The following is a 19701-nucleotide window of genomic DNA, read 5'->3' on the forward strand; positions in this document are numbered from 1 at the left end:
GAAGGAAGGAAGGAGGGTGGGTGGGTGGATGGATGGATGGATGGATGATAGACAGATAGATAGACAGATAGATAGATAGATAGATAGATAGATAGATAGATAGATAGATAGATAGATAGGATAGGTAGCAGGGGGAGGGAAACATGGAAAGAAAGCAACTTTAAATGCCTTCTCCAAGCCAGCCAACAGGGTTGTGGTGGCTTCAAGAGCCACATAATGTTTGTGAAAGAGCCACATGTGGCTCCTTAGCTGCCATTTGGCCACCCTTGGCCTGGATGCTTCACCTGCTAGAACTGAATAAATTTGAAGCACTACAAATTAATATTTTTAAAGTCTGCAACATGACATGCCCCATCACCTTTCCTGGCACCCATTAAGCGAAAGCGAGTGGAGCATTTGCTCAGCAAGGCTTCTGACTGGCCACTGGACATCCTGTCGGCTGACCATATTAAAATAACATTGTTTCAGTGACAGCAGCCGCCTCAGAGTTTATTTTCATCTTTTTTTATTTTTTATTTTATTCGATTTATATCCCGCCCTACCCCACCGAAGTGGGCTCAGGGCGGCTCACAACACAAAAAGCTAACAAGAATCAGTTTAAAATACGTTAATAATTATATAATAAAATACATAAAAATACATAAAACTCTTAGTGTATTTTTAAAATTCTTCTCCTCCTCCTCTGCACTTAGGCCTTCCCCTGTGCAGTTGGCTCAGCCTCCTATGGCAGCCATTTTGTGGTTGGTTTGGCCTCCTGTGGCAGCCATTTTGTAGTTGCATCCACATCATCCCTGTGTCAGAATTCCAGAGCTGCCTGCAGGCTCAAAAAGGTTGGGCACCCCTGGATTAGGAGCTTAGAGACATGGATTCAAATGTCTAGTCAGCTGTGAAGGTCACCAGGTGCTTGAGCCAGCTACAATTTCTAAACTTAACCTTACCCCACAGGGGAATTATGATCAAATAGGGAAGGGAAAACCATATATGCCCTTAGTCTCTTGGGGGAAGAGTGGAAGTAAAAATAAGTCAGATGGACTTTTTGTGTCTGTGTGGGCTCTCTTGGGATTGTATAGATTTCACACTTCCCCACATTCATTATTTTTATTTTATTTCATATATACCCCACCTTTCTACCCATGGGGGACCCAAAGTGGCTTACTTCATTCTCTTACCATCCATTTATCCTCACAACCACCCTGTGAGGTAGGTTGTTCAGCTGGTCCAAGGTCACTGAGCAATCTTCCAGGGCAAAGTGGGGATCTGAACCTGGGTCTTCCAGATCCTAAACCTGATCCTCCAACCACTATGCCATTTTATGACTGGATCAAATTAGACAGGCCAAATCTGCTAAACTCCAGAAGATTCTTGTGACTAGAAAGGGGCATAGTTCCTCACTTTCACACTTCAAGTTTCTAGGCACTTGCACAGAACTCAGCACCTCTAATCTTGAGTGGTAGATCCGAAAGGGAAGGGAATTTTCTTCCTAAGACTTCCTGGAACTAGGTCTAAATTTAATATTTAACCTTTGAAATATTAAATTCAAACCTAGTTCCAGGAAGTTTTGCCATCCCGTAGAGGCTTCATTCCACCAAAGAGTCTCCATTCCGCCCAAGATCTCTTGTGGAAGATGCTTGAGCACAGCTCTTAGATCATGTGTTGCTTTGCAGAGGCTCTTAGAGGATGGCTTTCTTGGGCAAGTGTTGAGGTTGTTTATTTGTTCATTCAGGCTGACTCCTTGACGTGTGGATGATGATCTCCCTAGCTAGCCATAGAGTTAAATGTAGGATGTAGAAGTTAGCGGAGAAGGCTTAGCCTTTCATGAAGTGGAATAAATTACAAAACAAGGAAATGTATTTATTCAAATCATTTGTACCCTGCCTTTCTCCCCAATGGGTACCCGAAATCGCATTCAGCATTCTCATCTTCTGGGGCCAAAACACATATGGTCCTATTGGTCATTTGATATATTCATCAACTGCGTATCTGAAATCATCAGCTCTATATGTAAAATGATTATAGAAGAAGAAGACCACAGATTTATTCCCCGCCCTTCTCTCTGAATCAGAGTCTCAGAGCGGCTTACAATCTCCTTTATCTTCTTTCCCCATGACAGATGCCCTGTGAGGTAGGTGGGGCTGAGAGACCTCTCACAGAAGCTGCCCTTTCAGGGACAACTCCTGCGAGAGCTGTGACTGACCCAAGGCCATTCCAGCACCTGCAAGTGGAGGAGTGGGGAATCAAACCCGGTTCTCTCAGATAAGAGTCTGCACACTTAACCACTACACTAAACTGGCTTATGCAGAGCTTATGTTGATCTTCTATGTAGTCTGATCTTCAGACTGTAAACAGTCTCTTAATCTTTGCCACTATATACACCATAAATAAAATATTTTTGATAATATTTTTTGAGCTTAGCTTGACCCTTTTAAAATTGTGAGTCAACCAACAGGCCATAGAGACTGAGGTCTTCCTCTGGTGTTGCCTCCTGACACTGGTATTCAGAAGCTTGTTGTCTGTGAATGTAATCTTCCATTTTATTTTCCTATATATAAAAGCCCAGGAGATCTTCAGGGTTCACCTGGAGGTTGGCTACCCTAGGCCTGGCTGCTTGTTACTGTTGAGCAGCAGCCCCCACAATAGGCCTTATTTCTAGTTTATTTATAAACCACCTATCTTGCTGAGACTTGAAACTAGTTAATATTGAAGAACTTCTCAATGAGGCACTCACAGGCATCTGTGCTTGCAGCTATCACTATGTTCTCCTGCAGTTATTTTTGTAATTTAATTACTGATTCCGTATATAAGTGCTTCCTGTTGTCCCTCTTGAATCTGCTTCCCATCAGCTTCACTAAGTGTTCCTAAGTTCTACCATAGAAGCAACTTTGTTCTGTCAACCTAGAGCAAAATGACTGTAAAACAGGGACTTGGTCATTCTTCTGTGTGCTATTCCACTATAACTGATTGAGCAATCTGACTGACTGGGGGGGGCAGGAAGTGTGGCAAGAAGAAGCCCCAATGGGGCAGGAGGAAACGGCTCTGCTAATGAAGGGGCATGTGATTTCAGGGGGATTGGCAGTGCAAGAAATTCCTCTCACCATTATTCAAAATCTGCCCTTCCTGCTGCCACTTAGCAAGTTTTAAGTGTGCTTTTAGAATCGATGCCTGTACAAGACGCTAGGATTTGCTTGGGGGGGGGGGGGGGAGTAGATAATCTAACGGAGTGCATTTGACTTTGTACTTGGATGCTTATGTACTGAACAAATTCACACCCAAGTCCTGCCTCAATGTTGGTCCTGCAGCCAGAATAAATGACGCAGACGTCTCTTTATCAACTGATCCAGAGTAATGGTTTTGCTTCAGAGAGCTTCGGCCCCCTCCCCATCAACCTTAGCAAGGGCTCCGTTGAAAGGTCTCGTCAGCCATCTTATGAACCAAGACGTACCAGATCTTATTTTCACATCACTTGCCTGTTAATGTCTAGAAACTTGTTTAAAAAAAAAACGGAGCAATAAGTTGAAAGATGCAGCCTTCTATATGAGTTATTAAATTGCTTCTTCAACATAGTTGCAGTGCCTAGGATGAAGGCAGCCCTTGCAAAAACTCCACTGCTCTTGGCTTCAGGATTGTGTGACTCTTCCCACCCCCCATGCTTCTGCTGTCTCTTTTTCTTCCAGGTAATGTTCACGGAAGAAGATGTGAAGTTCTATCTTGCAGAGCTGGCACTGGGACTTGGTCATTTGCATCGCTTGGGAATTGTCTACAGAGACCTTAAACCAGAGAAGTATGAAGAATTTGCAGGTTTCCACTGTGTGTCTTCAAATCTTCCCGGGTGCAGTCCTGCAAGTGAAGGCTGAAATGTGTGTTTGGCTCCTGGGGTCGAAGCACTCCCTAGGCCAGGAGTGTCAAACAATGCAGACTGAGGGCTAAATCAGGCCCCCGGAGGGCTCCTATCAGGCCACCAAGCAACTGGCTGTCATCTGCTTCCTTCTCTCTCTTGCTTTTTTCTGCATAACAGCTTGCTTTGCAAGACACAGGAGCTACAGAGCAAAACCTCTATTTTCTCCATTGGCTGAGGCTCTCCCTTGGGGAGGAAGGAGGGGAGGGAGAGCTTGCTTTGCCAGGCTCTCTCAATTGCACAACAAAGCAACTGAGCCAAGCCTCTCTTCCTTCCATTGGCTGAGGCTCCCCCCTGGGGAGCTCACGATTCCCTGGGGAAGGAAGGAAAGAGCCAGAGCTTCCTTTCCCCAATTCTCTGGATCCCGCAGGAGAGATACAAAGAAAGCACCTTTATGACCAACAAGCACTAATGTTTTAAGCGTGTTTTAATTTTTTTTAATAAATAAATCTTTAATTGTGAATGCCTGTCTGCTTTATGTCTCTGCTGCCTGGCATTACATTTTATGGCACACGTGGCTCCAGCCCGACAAGGTCACATTTATGTCAGATCTGGCCCTTATCACAAATGAGTTCAACACCGCTGCCCTAGGCTGTAGGGTGGGTCCAAAAAGAGCATCGTTCTGCCTGAAGCTCCTGGAGGCCAGAGTGGCACAGAGGAATGTTCAGCTGTGTCCTTCAGACATCACTGCAAACCGAAATTAGCACAACTGGTCGTGAACCGACTAGTCTCAAACCGAACCCCAGAGAGCACTGAGGTCAGCAGGGAAAGACCTGTTGACTATCCCAGGGCCGAAGGAAGCAAGACTGCAGAGTACCCGTACTCGGGCCTTCTCGGGCCCACACCTGTGGAACCAGCTCCCAGAGGAAGTACGGGCCCTGCGGGACTTTGACCATTTCCGCAGGGCCTGCAAGACCTTCCTCTTTAGTGAAGCCTTCACCGACTAAACACTGAGAGTCTGCTTAAATGATTTTTGTTATTGGTCAGAACAGCACCAAGATGTAAATTGTATTGTTTTATTGCTTTTAGAATTTTAATTAATTTTTATCTACTGTTAAGGTATTGTATCATTTGTTATATTGATTAATGTTGTTAGCCGCCCTGAGCCTGCCTCGGCGGGGAGGGCGGGATATAAATAAAAGGTATTATTATTATTATTAAAATTCCCAGATTGGTTCCCACCAGCATCTCCCAGTTTGTTGGACTTCGAGCATTCAGATGTTGCAACTAACTGGGATTTGATTGAGCAAAACTGGAGTTTAATTGTGGTGTCAGAATGCAGCCTGAGAAAGGCACTTGAACTTTGTCCCTCCGCCCACAGTTAGGCCACCCTAATCTGTTTGCCTCTATCCCAGAGACTTCTGTGCCTTCACATTTACTGTAATTTGTCTAATTATTAGACTTTTTGTTGGCTTGGTGCCGTACAAATAAACTGGCTGATGGACGTGTACTGTCTCTTCTCCATAGCATCCTCCTAGATGATGAAGGACACATCAAACTCACAGGTATAGTATCTCCCTACATATTACACTCCGGTGGAGACTTCCATTTATCATCTTGTACTGTTCTTGTTAAGTTGATGTATGATTTACCATCTCATTCTCTTCTGCTCTGCCCTTCAACCCCATACGCCACTTGTAGATTTTGGTTTGAGCAAAGAAGCCATTGACCGTGAGAAGAAGGCCTATTCTTTCTGTGGGACTGTGGAGTACATGGCACCAGAAGTGGTGAATCGTCAGGGCCACACCCAGAGTGCTGACTGGTGGTCGTATGGAGTCTTGATGGTATGGTTAGTGTGTTTCAAAACTCTGCTTTGGGTGGAAACTTCCTGCAAATGTTGGGTAGAATGGGCATTAACTGAATCAGTGCTGCCATCTTGTAGGGGAGGGACGGTGGCTCAGTGGCAGAGCATCTGCTTGGGAAGCAGAAGGTCCCAGGTTCAGTCCCTGGCATCTCCAAAAAACGGGTCCAGGCAAGTAGGTGTGAAAAACCTCAGCCCTGGAGAGCCGCTGCCAGTCTGAGAAGACAATACTGACTTTGATGGACCAAAGGTCTGATTCAGTATAAGGCAGCTTCATATGTAGGAGGGATGGTGGCTCAGTGGTAGAGCATCTGCTTGGGAAGCAGAAGGTCCCAGGTTCAATCCCTGGCATCTCCAAAAAAGGGTCCAGGCAAATAGGTGTGAAAAACCTCAGCTTGAGACCCTGGAGAGCCGCTGCCAGTCTGAGAAGACAATACTGACTTTGATGGACCAAAGGTCTGATTCAGTATAAGGCAGCTTCATATGTAGGAGGGATGGTGGCTCAGTGGTAGAGCATCTGCTTGGGAAGCAGAAGGTCCCAGGTTCAATCCCTGGCATCTCCAAAAAAGGGTCCAGGCAAATAGGTGTGAAAAACCTCAGCTTGAGACCCTGGAGAGCCGCTGCCAGTCTGAGAAGACAATACTGACTTTGATGGACCAAGGGTCTGATTCAGTATAAGGCAGCTTCATATGTAGGAGGGATGGTGGCTCAGTGGTAGAGCATCTGCTTGGGAAGCAGAAGGTCCCAGGTTCAATCCCTGGCATCTCCAAAAAAGGGCCCAGGCAAATAGGTGTGAAAAACCTCAGCTTGAGACCCTGGAGAGCCGCTGCCAGTCTGAGAAGACAATACTGACTTTGATGGACCAAAGGTCTGATTCAGTATAAGGCAGCTTCATATGTTCATATGTTCCAGTTAATGTCCCATCTGTGCCCTTAGGAAACAGGAATCCAGAGACAATACTGAACAAAATGTGTTCCAGCATCAGCTTTCACGAGTCAGCATTCACTTCAGCAGATGCACAGAGTGTACAGCCATAGCAGATGGATTTGCTTAAAGCAGCAAGCAACACAGAAAGGTGGGAGTAGGGAGATAGACAGGCCAATTAGAAACAACGTAGAAGAGAGATTGGTTCATTTAGTGTGAGTAAAGAGCACTTTGACCTGTAGATAGATGGGCAGAGGAAAATGCAGCATAAGGCATTAGCTGAATTAATTAAAATCGGAAACAGATGGATCGTGGCTTTGTTAAATATAGAATAGGGCGTGGTCTCTGACAGCTTGAAGACTTTCCGATTTTATTTAGCATATTTTTTCACGGTACTCCCATTTTATCAGGTGCATGAAACATAATGCATATTACTGCCCGTAGTGAGCCTAAGAGACCCTGAAATGTGAGAGGTCCAGTAGGTTTGACATACTTCTGTGACAAGTGCAAAGGTATACAAGGTAAGAACAGAGCGGCAGTCCTGGATAATAGTGTAATGACACTAAACCAGTAGTTGGAAAGGAACCCAAAGTCCTGATTAAACTCTAATTGAATAGAATAAAGTTTGCTGATTCAATTTTGTTCAGCAGCTTCATGCTAGAGTTTCCCTCTGCCACGTGAGGGTTCTCAGGTCAGCAGCAAAGAGTCTTGGGGGACTGAACTGTCTTCCCTCTGGATTCTGGATGTTGGGAGTGAGCAGTGAAGTGGCCAAATTTGCGGATGATACTAAATTGTTCAGGGTGGTGAGAACCAGAGAGGATTGTGAGGAACTCCAAAGGGATCTGTTGAGGCTGGGTGAGTGGGTATCAACGTGGCAGATGCGGTTCAATGTGGCCAAGTGCAAAGTAATGCACATTGAGGCCAAGAATCCCAGCTACAAATACAAGTTGATGGGGTGTGAACTGGCAGAGACTGACCATGAGAGAGATCTTGGGGTCGTGGTAGGTAATTCACTGAAAATGTCAAGACAGTGTGCGTTTGCAATAAAAAAGGCCAATGCCATGCTGGGAATTATTAGGAAGGGAATTATTAGGAAGGGAATTAGGAAGTGTGTGTGTATATATATATATATATTTGGCCGCTGTGTGACACAGAATGTTGGACTGGATGGGCCATTGGCCTGATCTAACATGGCTTCTCTTATGTTCAGTGCAGTCCTGTATAGAGCTAGGCCCATGTAATCCCACTGATCTCTGCAGGCTTAGATTACACTGCTGAGGACTGCTGCATACGTGTTGTATTTGTGCCCATTGCACTGAGGCCGATGTCCAGACAGATAGCAGAAAGGCTCTGTAGGCAGGTGATGCATATTGCAGCAGATGAGCAAGGGAAGGAGCCCTGAGTCTTTTAGATCCTGTAATTGTGTTGCCCGAAGAGCCCTCAGGACACTGTTGGCATCTGGATTTGTTGCAGGGCTGATCCCTGCAAATTTCTCTGCTAGGACTTGTTGGGGGCTGTCTATAAATGAGGAATCTGCAATGCCTGAGACATAAGAATCATCTCTCGATGGTAGCTAAATGAAGATCACTGCTGACATATGGGAGGTGTTTCAGCTAGAAAACTAGGCAATGGTTTGTGTCTTAGCACTTTCTCTCCTAGGCCTATCCTGTTCCTGAGGACCAGTCTGGCCTTGCTGATTCTTTTTGTAGGGTGTGGGTCTTATCACTTCAGGGGTATCTTGTGATGTTTTCAGGGGTTTGCCTGTGTCTAAGAAACCAGAACAAATGTGCTTGCAGCATAGGGCTTTCCACTGAACTCGGGATATCTAACTTTGTTGAGTCTCTAGGGCGCTAGTGAAATTTGAGAATGGGTAGTAGGCATTGCCACAGAATGGCAGGCCAATTGCACGGTGTTTGGAGGCTGCAAGCCAAGCTTCCTACTTCAGAGGCAGCAGCTGTTTCCAAATGGGCAAGTCTTGCAAACCTTCTAGGGCTAATCCAGGGCTTCCACCTGTTCCAGGGAAGTTTATAAGAGCTGGAATGGGCTCATTATTTCAGGAAAGGAGGATCTGGACACCAGGAAACACATCAATGGGTCCCATATCGTGGTTCACTGCCATAGACAATGGATTGTGAGTTGTGATGACTGAAAACATGTGAATATGTGTAGCAGCCAGTGAGTTTGACAGAGGATGGGTGCGGTCACACGTACCATTAGTGACGACACAGCTCCGCCTGGCTGATGGATTAAATGTGGTCGTTCAGACAGCCACATCTGGCAATCGAGCGTTATCCGGGCTCATCCAGGCTTGCTACGCATGAATGGCGCATTAATTTGACAGTACATAAAGTCTGTCCCTTTTTCAAAACAGCGGCACAAGATCGGCTTTTTGTTGTTTGGACAGCTCACGCGCGATACTGCCTCTCACCTTATTTTTTTAAAGAAAGCCCCAGCAGACATGCGCATTGCCAGATCATCCGGGAATCTGAGGTGACGCTTCTGCTTCTCCAATCAACACAGGATCGGGGGGGGGGGGGAACGTTATCCCACTATTCAGGACAGGAAAAAATTCTTTTTTTTTCAATGTGGAGGATTTCAAGATATCATTGTCACTGCCAATTTCTAGGAAAATAATTCCTGGCAGTTCCGTGGTTTGAATCGGCAACGTTAATTCCGGAAACTTTCCCCCTTCCCCCCTGCCTCTGAAGAAAGTTTTGATTTCCCAGCTCCAAACAGTTGGGCGCATGTTCAATGGACCCCCTCCCCTCCCAGAAATCACCATCTGATTACGCATGCTCCAAGAAAAGAGCGTGATAGTATTGGATGTCTGATCGCACACAACAGAATGAATCGCATTCTTGGATGCTCATCTGAACTGCCCTGCATCGATTCAATATTCAGCAGTTCAGATTTGAGCGCTATACACCCGCTTTTAATGGTAGGTGTGACCGCACCCGATGAGATTAATCCATTCCACAGTAGTGTCTGTGGACCTGCTTAGGGTTATAATGGGGTGGAAGTTTGATATGATGGAGTACTTGAATTTGCCTGGCTTGTGTATTATGGTGAGAAGACCCCTGGATCAGGCTCCTAAGTCAGCTTGTTCCTGGCAGGATGATTTGAAGTTAGGCCCTCATCAACTAAAAAGTTTTATCAATGAGAATGCAGTGTAATATAGATGGGGCTGAGATTGAACCTTTGATCAGTTACTATAATAAGGAATGGAAAGCATAAAGCTGGATGGATTTTCCAACAAATGGTAGCTTTTCTTCATTCAACTGCAAGTTCTGACTTTTCTTTCAGTATTTCAAAGGCCTTTAAATCTAAATGGACAGTAGTTAAAATCTAAATGGACAGTAGCTAACTAGATAGGCTCTGAAAAATCCAGCAATATTCATATTCTTCTGTGCAAAAAAAAAAAAAGACTCTTTTATCTGGTGAAGTGAGCTTTTACTCCAAGCTTGTAACGTGGAAATTTTTGTTGGTCTTTAGAAAGCTACTAGATTTGATTTTTATTCTACTAGACCAGGGGTGTAGCCAGAAAATGTTGGGTGGCGGGGCTTTGGGAAATCCTGTGGGGCAGGGGAGCTGGGGGAAAGAGAGAGAAAGAGAGAAGTCAGAACATTGGAAGCTGCCAACAGAATGGCTTTCTCTGGCAGCCCTCATGACTATATTTAAAAACATGTTTATTTCATGCCCGGAAAAAAAAAACCAGACTGAAGCTTCTCTGACTATGCCCAGGCTAATTTTGGAAACCCCATGTGCAACTTACATTTTAAAAACATTTTTAATTCTAAAATGTATTCTGAATTTTTTTTTTTGCCTTTTTCCTAGGGGGGGGCTGCGGTGTTCATCTATGGGGGCATTGCTCCCAATGCTGCTCCCCCCCCCCCCCCAATGCCTACAGGCTTGCTGCAGACTAACACAGCTACCCACCTGACACACTTTGAGAATAGACTGCACATGAGTCGGCTCAAACATTGACTTTTAGAACAACTGATAATTTGAGTTTTCAGAATGTACTTGGTGTACCAGTGCTTCTTGCTTAGGTTTTCCCTCCATCTGCCCAGCATCCGTTTTCATGACCTAGAAGGGCAATGAGTGCCTTTAGTTTGCTGTCATATCAAGTGAAGGTTCACAAATCCATGTCACATCATGGCTACCGGATTGGCTTTGCTGGTGGAAAAAAAATCACAGTAGAACAATCTGGACTCAGAATCTGAAGAAAGAGATTTTATTGAAGCTAATGGCTGTTAGGAGCCAAGCACTGTCAATCAGTGAGATCTGAAAACAGTTACATTTAATCTTTGTACCCTGATGCAAAGAACAGATACTTCCTTTTTTTGAGTACACTGTATGACTCTTAGAGCACCACAAGTTTGCAAAATGGCACTTTGTTTCAGCAAGATAACACTGTAACACAGTGTTACAACAAGCAACTTCTGTGTGTAACCTCCTGAGACTTGTGTGTAACCTCTCCCAGGAACTATGCATTTTATTTATAACTTTACAACTTCTTTCTTTCTTTGTTGTTCAGTTGCACAGTCGAGTCCAACTCTTTGTGACCCCATAGACCCAGTCACGCCAGGCCCTCCTGTCCTCCACCACCCTCCGAAGTCTGCTCAAATTCATGTTGGTTATATCAATAACACTGTCCAGCCATCGTATCTCTTGCTGTCCCCTGCTTCTTTTGCCTTCTGTCTTTCCCAGCATCAGGGTCTTCTCCAGTGATGACTCCTCATTTGGTGGCCAAAGTATTTGAGCTTCATCTTCAGCATCTGACCTTCCAGGAAACAGTCAGGGTTGATTTCCCTTAGGACTGACTGATTGGATCTTCTTGCAGTCCAAGGGACTCTGAAGATTCTTCTCCAGCACCACAGCTCAAAAGCATCTATTCTTCTGTGCTCGGCCTTCCTTATGGTCCAACTCTCACAACTGGGAATACCATCGCTTTGGCTATATGGACTTTCATTGGCAGGGTGATGTTTCTGCTTTTTATTACACTACCTAGGTTCGCCATAGCTGTCCTCCCAAGGAGCAAACATATTTTAATTTCATGGCTACAGTCACCATCTGCAGTGATCTTGGATCCCAGAAATGTGAAGTCTGTCACTACTTCCATGTCTTCCCCTTCTATTTGCCAAGGAGTGATGGGGCCAGATGTCATGATCTTAGTTTTTTTGATGTTGAATTTCAAGCCTTCTTTTGCACTCTCCTCTTTCACCCTCAACAAGAGGTTCTTTAAGTCCTCTTCTCTTTTTTTTCTCTTTTTTTTCAAATAAATTTTCTTTTATTAAGTCTAATCCAATACAAAGGGAGAAATATATATAATAAAAATATATAACATGCAAGGATTTAATTTAGACCATTGGATGCATATAACAAACAATTTACAAACAGTATTAAGAATTAGAAATAGCCCGTAATTCATTCTGTTAGGCAAAAAAAGTCCACTTTCTGCCATTAGAGTGGTGTCATCTGCATTTCTGAGGTTGTTGATGCTTTTCCCGGCAGTCCTTCTTGACCAACATTTTCAAAGAGCCTGACCAGAGTTTTCATCGGGCCAAGGTCTGGCCAGTCTGTTTTATTTCTACATGATAAACCATGATTTACCAATTCGGGCATTGCACCAAACGGCAGTTAAAACTTCCTTAACCACATCTGAAGAGGTGAACAGTGACTCACAAAATTTCATAACCCTACCGCCAATGTTGCTAGTCCTTAAGGTGCCACTGGACTCTTACTGTTTTCTGTTCCTTAACCACATTTTGACAGAGTACGTGGACTGAGCCACTGAGACACAGGGCTGCATGTTTCTTTATTACTTACTGAAGAAAGGTTTGGTATTGTGTTAATTTTTCGACTCCACAGGATCCTCAAGGTGGTTGAAAACACAATAGAGTAAATTCCTCTCCTCCAGAAAGTTAATTGCCAATTAAACCAGTATAGAATATTACATTATTCTCTAATTTTGTATTTCAGTTTTAGTGTAATGTTGTGCATACGATACTGTGTTCGTAGCATTGTGGGTTTTTTAAAAAAAATTCTGAAATCTGCTTTTAGTCTGGGTGAGAAAGGAGGATGATAAATGAAGTAACTTCTGCGGCTGGCGTACTGAAAATGTACCCCAGAATCTGACTCATGAACCTTCACCTTGACCTCTTGCTTGTTGTTTCCAGTTTGAGATGCTGACGGGGTCCCTGCCATTCCAAGGGAAGGACCGCAAGGAAACAATGATGCTCATTCTCAAGTAAGAACACTTGCCTGGCAACCTGGAGAGTTTGCCTTGGTTTTACAGTGTCATCTTAAGCAGAATTACACCCTTGAAGTAAATGGGCTTCAGTGGGTGTAACTCTGCTCAGGATAGCCGTTTGTCGCTAATCAACAGCTAGTTTTGTCTGATGGCTCCTCTCAACTTGTTTTGCTTTGAAAAAAGGCATGGGAGGTGCACATATGTGGTTCCCCCATGCTCTTATTCTCTAGGGTAGGCAGTTGGGGTGGGGCACAGATAGGGGTGTTCCCTGCATCTGCCCATTGCTAATCTGGGTGATAGTTTGGCTCCTCTGGAGACAGAGGAAGGCTTCTTGCACCAGAGGAAGCTGGGCACAGTGGCGCTGTGGGATCCAGCCCCAGACCTCCTGGAGCATGGCAGCCAAAGACCATAGCATCCAAGTCAGCAAGCAGAAAATCCTTTGGCCTTGCAAGAAGCTACCATGCACCAAGAAAAAGCACCACTGTTAGCAGCATAGTTCAGTAGGTGACAGCCCACTGCTCTCAGTCTCTTTGCTGTCATAACACATCTAGTTTTGTGCTGTTTAAGTGCCACGGAGCATGCTTTCCTTGTCAGTGGCTTTTGACAAGGCTGGGTATCAGGAGCTAATGGTGTCCCAGGAAGGTAGTGATGCTACAGTCTCTTGCTTGTGTTTGTCTCCCTCCCTCCCTCCCTCTCTCACCAGCTAGTTCCACAAGCTTTTTTTCCCTGCCTTTCTTCTAGAGCAAAGCTGGGCATGCCCCAGTTTCTGAGTGCCGAAGCACAGAGCCTCTTGCGAGCGCTTTTCAAGAGGAACCCGGCCAACAGGTTAGGTAAGATGCCCTTGAGTCTTTGCATCCAAGTACCTCTGGAGCCGCAGCACCGATAGTCAAAGATGTGGAGTTGGAGGCTGTGTGACATAGCTCTGGCAAAACTCATATTTAAAATTGGCAACATCCAGGAAATGGAGAGGGGGGGCGGGGACTGTTGCAAAAGAACATTCACGCTTTAGCACATAATCATATAAAGGTCCCTGGACATATTGCAAAGTTGCCTTGCTGAAGCCAAATACATCTGGGGTTGACCAGTGTGGCAGAGTCCTCTGTTTTCTATGCAGAAGGTCACAGGCTCAGTACCCAGCATCTCAAGTTCAAAGAAATCAGGCAGAAGATTATGTGAAAGCCCTGCGCCTGAGACCCTGGAGAACTGCTGCCAGTCAGAGTACAGCACTGAGCTTGACGAACCAAAGAGCTGTTGTAGTATAAAGCGAGCTCATGTGGAACTTAAACTACAGTGCCTTCATTTCCAGGGAAGAGTGTCAGGGTATAAGTGAAATAAATTACAGCTGTGATTGCTGGGGAAAGGTGCCGTATATTTTGGGTAGTGTTTGCAGCACTGTTAATCCTTCTCTGTGCCTACCATGAAGATTAGACGGGTGGGGAATTTAGAATACGTAGTGCAGCGTTGCTTTGTACATCCCTTTTTTTTTAAAAAAAGTAACAGCAGGCATAAAACATAGGCAAATCAAACCTATTTGCATAGCCACCGCTTGGCAGAATTTTTGGTTTTGGCTACAGGTGTGGAGGAAGGAGACAGCTTCCCCCCTGTAATATAATACTAGGAGGTTGCCTAATGAAATTGGCAACAATCCAGTGGAACAATCATGTTCAGAGGTTGCATAGCTATGATGCAATCTATAAGGAGCCTTTGAATGCTGGCTGCTGGTAGGGAAATGGCACTGGAGGCCTGTTGCCTTCATGCCCTGCTTGTAAGCTTCCCCAAAATATCTGGCTGGGAAAAATGAGATGTCGTAGACGTATGCATGCATCTTTTTTTCAGATGAGCGCTAGGAGTTTGCACATGCTGAAATTCAGCAATCCACTTCCAGAATTTGCCGTGTTTCATTTGTGTGTCACTGCACAGAAGATGCAGTCCTGAACACACTTATTTAGATCTGTTCTAGAACTACGTGCTTATGTTGTAGGTTCAGGTCCCGACGGCGTGGAAGAAATCAAGCGTCACCCCTTTTATTCCACCATTGACTGGAATGTGAGTACTGGCCTTTGGCTCTGCTTTGTGTTTTAGCCCTGGAAAAGCGAACATTGGTGCAGCAGGCCTCGATTTGCATATCAACCAGTGATTTGGGGAAATATAAGAATGCAGTTGATATTGACATGAAAAAGCTTATCAAAACTTCAGCCAAGGTGATTAGGGAGTTTATGGCACCTCTAAGACGTAACTCCTTCAAGATTTAAGCATAGTTGTTATTTGTTTAGTGCAGACAAACTATGAATGTGGAAATATAACGCCTGCTTTCAAATGATGCCTATTAACTGGACACTTTTGCAAGTAAGTACAGTTGTTAATGAAATCATGGATTTGAGTTATCAAGGGAACCTAAGTTGTGTCTATCAAAGATTTCAGGTTTTCACGGCTGGTAACATCATTAGAGTTTGTAGAATCTTTCGGGATCAAGTGCCGTGTTCTACTGGAGAAAGTTTTCCTTCCAGACGTTTCGTTCTCGGCTGCGGAGAACATCCTCAGTGGCGTTGCAGCCAGAGCAGGCGCTCTGACCTTCTTGGCTGCTGTGCATTGAGAGAGGCCAGGGCTGCTGGAGAGCTGCCTTTCACCACACCCCCTCCAGCCTAGAAATAGCAGCTCTCCAGCAGCCCTGGCCTCTCTCAATGCACAGCAGCCAAGAAGGTCAGAGCGCCTGCTCCGGCTGCAACGCCACTGAGGATGTTCTCCGCAGCTGAGAACGAAACGTCTGGAAGGAAAACTTTCTCCAGTAGAACACGGCACTTGATCCCGAAAGATTCTACAAACTCTAATAAGTTGTGTCTCTTAGGAATTTTGAAGGAGCCTATTGGATCTGTTGACATTGAGTCAGTTACAGCTGTAACTGTAGCAGATATATGCATTGCTGCTGTAGGAAAGTCAAGGAATCCACCCTCAGTATGTTTTTAAAAATCTGAACTGGTACCCTTCTTACTAAAATGACCTAATATAAAAGAGGAAATAAGGCAACCCCAAGCAAATAAATATTGAAAGCACACTCGTGAAATTTCCTGATTGTGTACAGCTGCACATAACCATTTGTGTGTGTGTGTGTGTGCAAAATTTATTTTATTTTCTTTAATTTATTTCCTGCCCTCCCTGCAGAGTGGGCTCAGGGTGGCTTACAAATCAGATGATACCATGATAGATAAAAACAATAGCCAGATTTAAAATTCAGGCAGTTAAAAGAAATTTGACAAGGAACAAATGAATTTGTTGACACACCAGTAAAAACTCTCTGGGCAGTGTTGTGGGATGTTAGCAGAGCTGGTAGCAGGGAAGGCCAAAGATGGAGGCTTGGACATCGGCTTGCCTCAGCTGAAAGCCCAGCGGAACAAAATGGGACTTCCAGTGTTGTGGGAGGGGGGAGGATAGTTTGTGTTAGGAAGCAGCTCCTGGGCTCGCAGAAGAACCCTGACCTGGATGGCTCAGGCAAGCCTGATCTCATCAGGGGAGGGACGGTGGCTCAGTGGTAGAGCATCTGCTTGGGAAGCAGAAGGTCCCAGGTTCAGTCCCCGGCATCTCCAAAAAAGGGTCCAGGCAAATAGGCGTGAAAAACCTCAGCTGGATACCCTGGAGAGCCGCTGCCAGTCTGAGAAGACAATACTGACTTTGATGGACCGAGGGTCTGATTCAGTAGAAGGCAGCTTCATATGTAGGAGGGACAGTGGCTCAGTGGCGGAGCATCTGCTTGGGAAGCAGAAGGTCCCAGGTTCAGTCCCCGGCATCTCCAAAAAAGGGTCCAGGCAAATAGGTGCGAAAAACCTCACCTTGAGACCATGGAGAGCCGCTGCCAGTCTGAGTAGACAATACTGACTTTGATGGACCGAGGGTCTGATTCAGTATAAGGCAGCTTCATATGTAGGCAGGATGGTGGCTCAGTGGTAGAGCATCTGCTTGGGAAGCAGAAGGTCCCAGGTTCAATTCCTGGCATCTCCAAAAAAGGGTCCAGGCAAATAGGTGTGAAAAACCTCAGCTTAAGACCCTGGAGAGCCGCTGCCAGTCTGAGTAGAAAATACTGACTTTGATGGACCAAGGGTCTGATTCAGTAGAAGGCAGCTTCATATGTTTGGGGAGGGATGGTGGCTCAGTGGTAGAGCATCTGCTTGGGAAGCAGAAGGTCCCAGGTTCAATCCCGAGCATCTCCAACTAAAAAAGGGTCCAGGCAAATAGGTGTGAAAAACCTCAGCTTGAGACCCTGGAGAGCCGCTGCCAGTCTGAGGAGACAATACTAACTTTGATGGACCAAGGGTCTGATTCAGTATAAGGCAGCTTCATATGTTCATCAGATCTTGGAAACTAAACAGGGTTAACTCTGGCAAGTACATGGATGGGGGACCTCCTTGGAGTACTATATCCAGGAGGACAAGGGCAGGCCTCATTCAGCCACCTCTCTGGATATCCTCCATGGCCCCAGTAGTGGTCAGTTACCAGAGTTTGCTATGACTTCCAGGTGCACACACACACACACACACCCTCGCATGCGCACACACACAAATTTAAAAAAAGGTCACAGAAGAGATGAGAGGTTTTTTTTTAAAGTCAAACTATTCTAACTGTGACTTTGACTTAATCTTACACAAAAGCAGATTTTGGTTAACAGCAGTATGTTGCTTTGCCTGTTACGTTGTCATTTTGGCCAAATCTTCTTCCCAGGGCTGACAGTATAGCTATCTGTCTTGCAGCTGTTCACACTGGGCTTGTGTGACTGAACAATCCTACTCCATGCTGAAAACCAGTCTATCATGAGAGCAGCCTAGGGTGGACCTCTAATATGTGACATGGTGTTCTTCTGTGTGCAGGGAAGGGGTCATCTGTCTACATGAAGAAGCACTCAGCTGTCATGGGAGCCTCTAGTCTGAAATGGTTCAGCCAAACATAGGATTAGAGAGAGAAGGAGACTTCTAGCATTCTTGGACTACATCCAGAAATTGTTGGATGTTGTGCTATCAACACACTACAACAATAATTTGCAAGTGGGTCAGCTGGTCCACGCTAGGAAGATCTGCTTACCAATAACTGGTGTAGCAATGCAACAGTGCAATAGCCGCTGCTGTATGGACTCAGCCTTGGCGTTTCTTCCTTGATTAAAATGGATGCATTCACTGTCCCTTCTTTTCCTCTGCAGAAGCTCTATAGGCGAGAAATTAAACCGCCTTTCAAGCCTGCTGTGGGCCAAGCAGATGACACCTTTTATTTTGACAAAGAGTTTACTTCCCGCACACCTAAAGGTTGGTTTGCATCTTTTTTTTGATCCACTGCAAATTGGCTTTAAAGTCACTTCAGCCATGTAAAATGAAATGCGATCCCTGAAGTTTGAGCACCCAGTTTGTCCAAACCCAAAAGCATCCCTGTTCTTGGTCACAAAAGAGTTAAGCATGACACTGGGTGGGGGTGTATTTGTTCAAGAGAATGGAAATTGGGGCTGGGGGGCTGGGTTCTCTGTTACACTTATTTATATATTCAGTTTTAGACCACCCTCCCTATCAAGGCCTAATGCACTTAATGCCCAGTTGCCACGTTGAAAACTCAAAGATTCTCTCTTATATTAAAAATTCCCTGTGGGTGGGGAAAGGTTCTAGCCTACCCTTTCCATTAAATTCATATGTCAGGTGCAATACTCCCTCTAAGCAGTGGAGTCTTGTGAGCAAAAATTCTGCTTTGTGAGCTATTGGCATTAAAGTTGTGAGCTACTACATACATTTGTTTGCTCTGGACCATCTTTCCTGAGCTAAGACAAAAATGTGTGAGTTGGAGGCTAAAAAACGGAGCTAGCTCACACTAACTCAGCTTAGAGGGAACACTGGTCAGGAATTCTAGATAACGGGGGAATATTTGATTGTTCAGTGCCCAGCCTGCAGGCTGAAATGGAACTGTCCAGAGAAAGCTGTATCAGATGAGGGATCCCAATTCTTTTTTTTTTCCCTGCTCAAACTAGTCACCAGTCACAGGTAGACTCTAGACAGCAGTGGGCCCTGTTGTCTGCTTTTTTCCCTCTGTCTTAGAGAACTGCTATTGGGAAGGGAACAGATGTGTCCCGACCAAGCGGCTTCTTTTGGCCTGATGAGCGTTTTGTTCCCCATTTCAGACTCCCCTGGGATCCCACCGAGCGCAGGGGCACATCTGCTCTTTCGGGGGTTCAGTTTTGTGGCAGCTGGGTTGATGGAGGATGAGAAGGTCAGATCTCCACCTATTCCTCTGCATTCGGTGGTGCAGGTAAGAAAGGGATGCCTTTGAAAAGGTCACAAAAGCTGCAGTGCTAGCTCCAGAGCAATGCTGCCTCCTTCCTTTTGCTGGATTGGATCCTGACAACAATCTCTGCTAGTGTAAGTGCCTTTCATTGGCAGAACGTGGTGCCCTTTTCTCCAAGGCCCGCTGATCTTCCCAAAATGCTTCTCCTGGGAATCCCCTAGGAGCATGTGGGCAGATCAGAAGTCTTCGGCGGCCACGACCTAGATAGGCCAAGCAAGCCCAATCTCATCAGATCTCGGAAGCTAAGCAGGGTCGACTGTGGTTAGAACTTGGATGGGAGACTGTCTTTGAAATACCCAGTCAGGAGGTGGGGTCAGGCTTATTCTGTCACTTCCCCGAATATCCTCCAGGCCCCTAGTAGGGGTCAGTCACCAGAGGTTGACATGACTTACAGGTGCGCACACACACACACACAAGAAAAATTCAAAAAGAAGTCTTCAGTGGAAGGGAGGAAGTGGCAAAAATCACCACCTTGCTTCGAGGCAATGATTGTCAGGATCCAACCCTTTCTTTACAAATTCCCAA

The 19701-nt window shown here is 45.3% G+C and overlaps 1 protein-coding gene across 2 annotated transcripts in view; it reads left to right on the forward strand.

Annotated features, from left to right (window-relative positions):
• RPS6KA1 (ribosomal protein S6 kinase A1) overlaps positions 1–19701 on the forward strand; it is a 148028-nt gene that overhangs the window by 100223 nt on the left and 28104 nt on the right. For both annotated transcript variants that reach the window (XM_060257997.1, XM_060257998.1), the window contains 8 exons: positions 3672–3778; positions 5360–5397; positions 5534–5676; positions 12797–12867; positions 13612–13700; positions 14852–14916; positions 18053–18155; positions 19013–19140. In XM_060257997.1, the coding sequence (XP_060113980.1) occupies positions 3672–3778; positions 5360–5397; positions 5534–5676; positions 12797–12867; positions 13612–13700; positions 14852–14916; positions 18053–18155; positions 19013–19140 (744 nt within the window). The remainder of the gene's footprint in view (positions 1–3671; positions 3779–5359; positions 5398–5533; positions 5677–12796; positions 12868–13611; positions 13701–14851; positions 14917–18052; positions 18156–19012; positions 19141–19701) is intronic.

This window comes from Heteronotia binoei, chromosome 17, assembly GCF_032191835.1.
Source record: "Heteronotia binoei isolate CCM8104 ecotype False Entrance Well chromosome 17, APGP_CSIRO_Hbin_v1, whole genome shotgun sequence".
Classification (NCBI taxonomy): domain Eukaryota; kingdom Metazoa; phylum Chordata; class Lepidosauria; order Squamata; family Gekkonidae; genus Heteronotia; species Heteronotia binoei.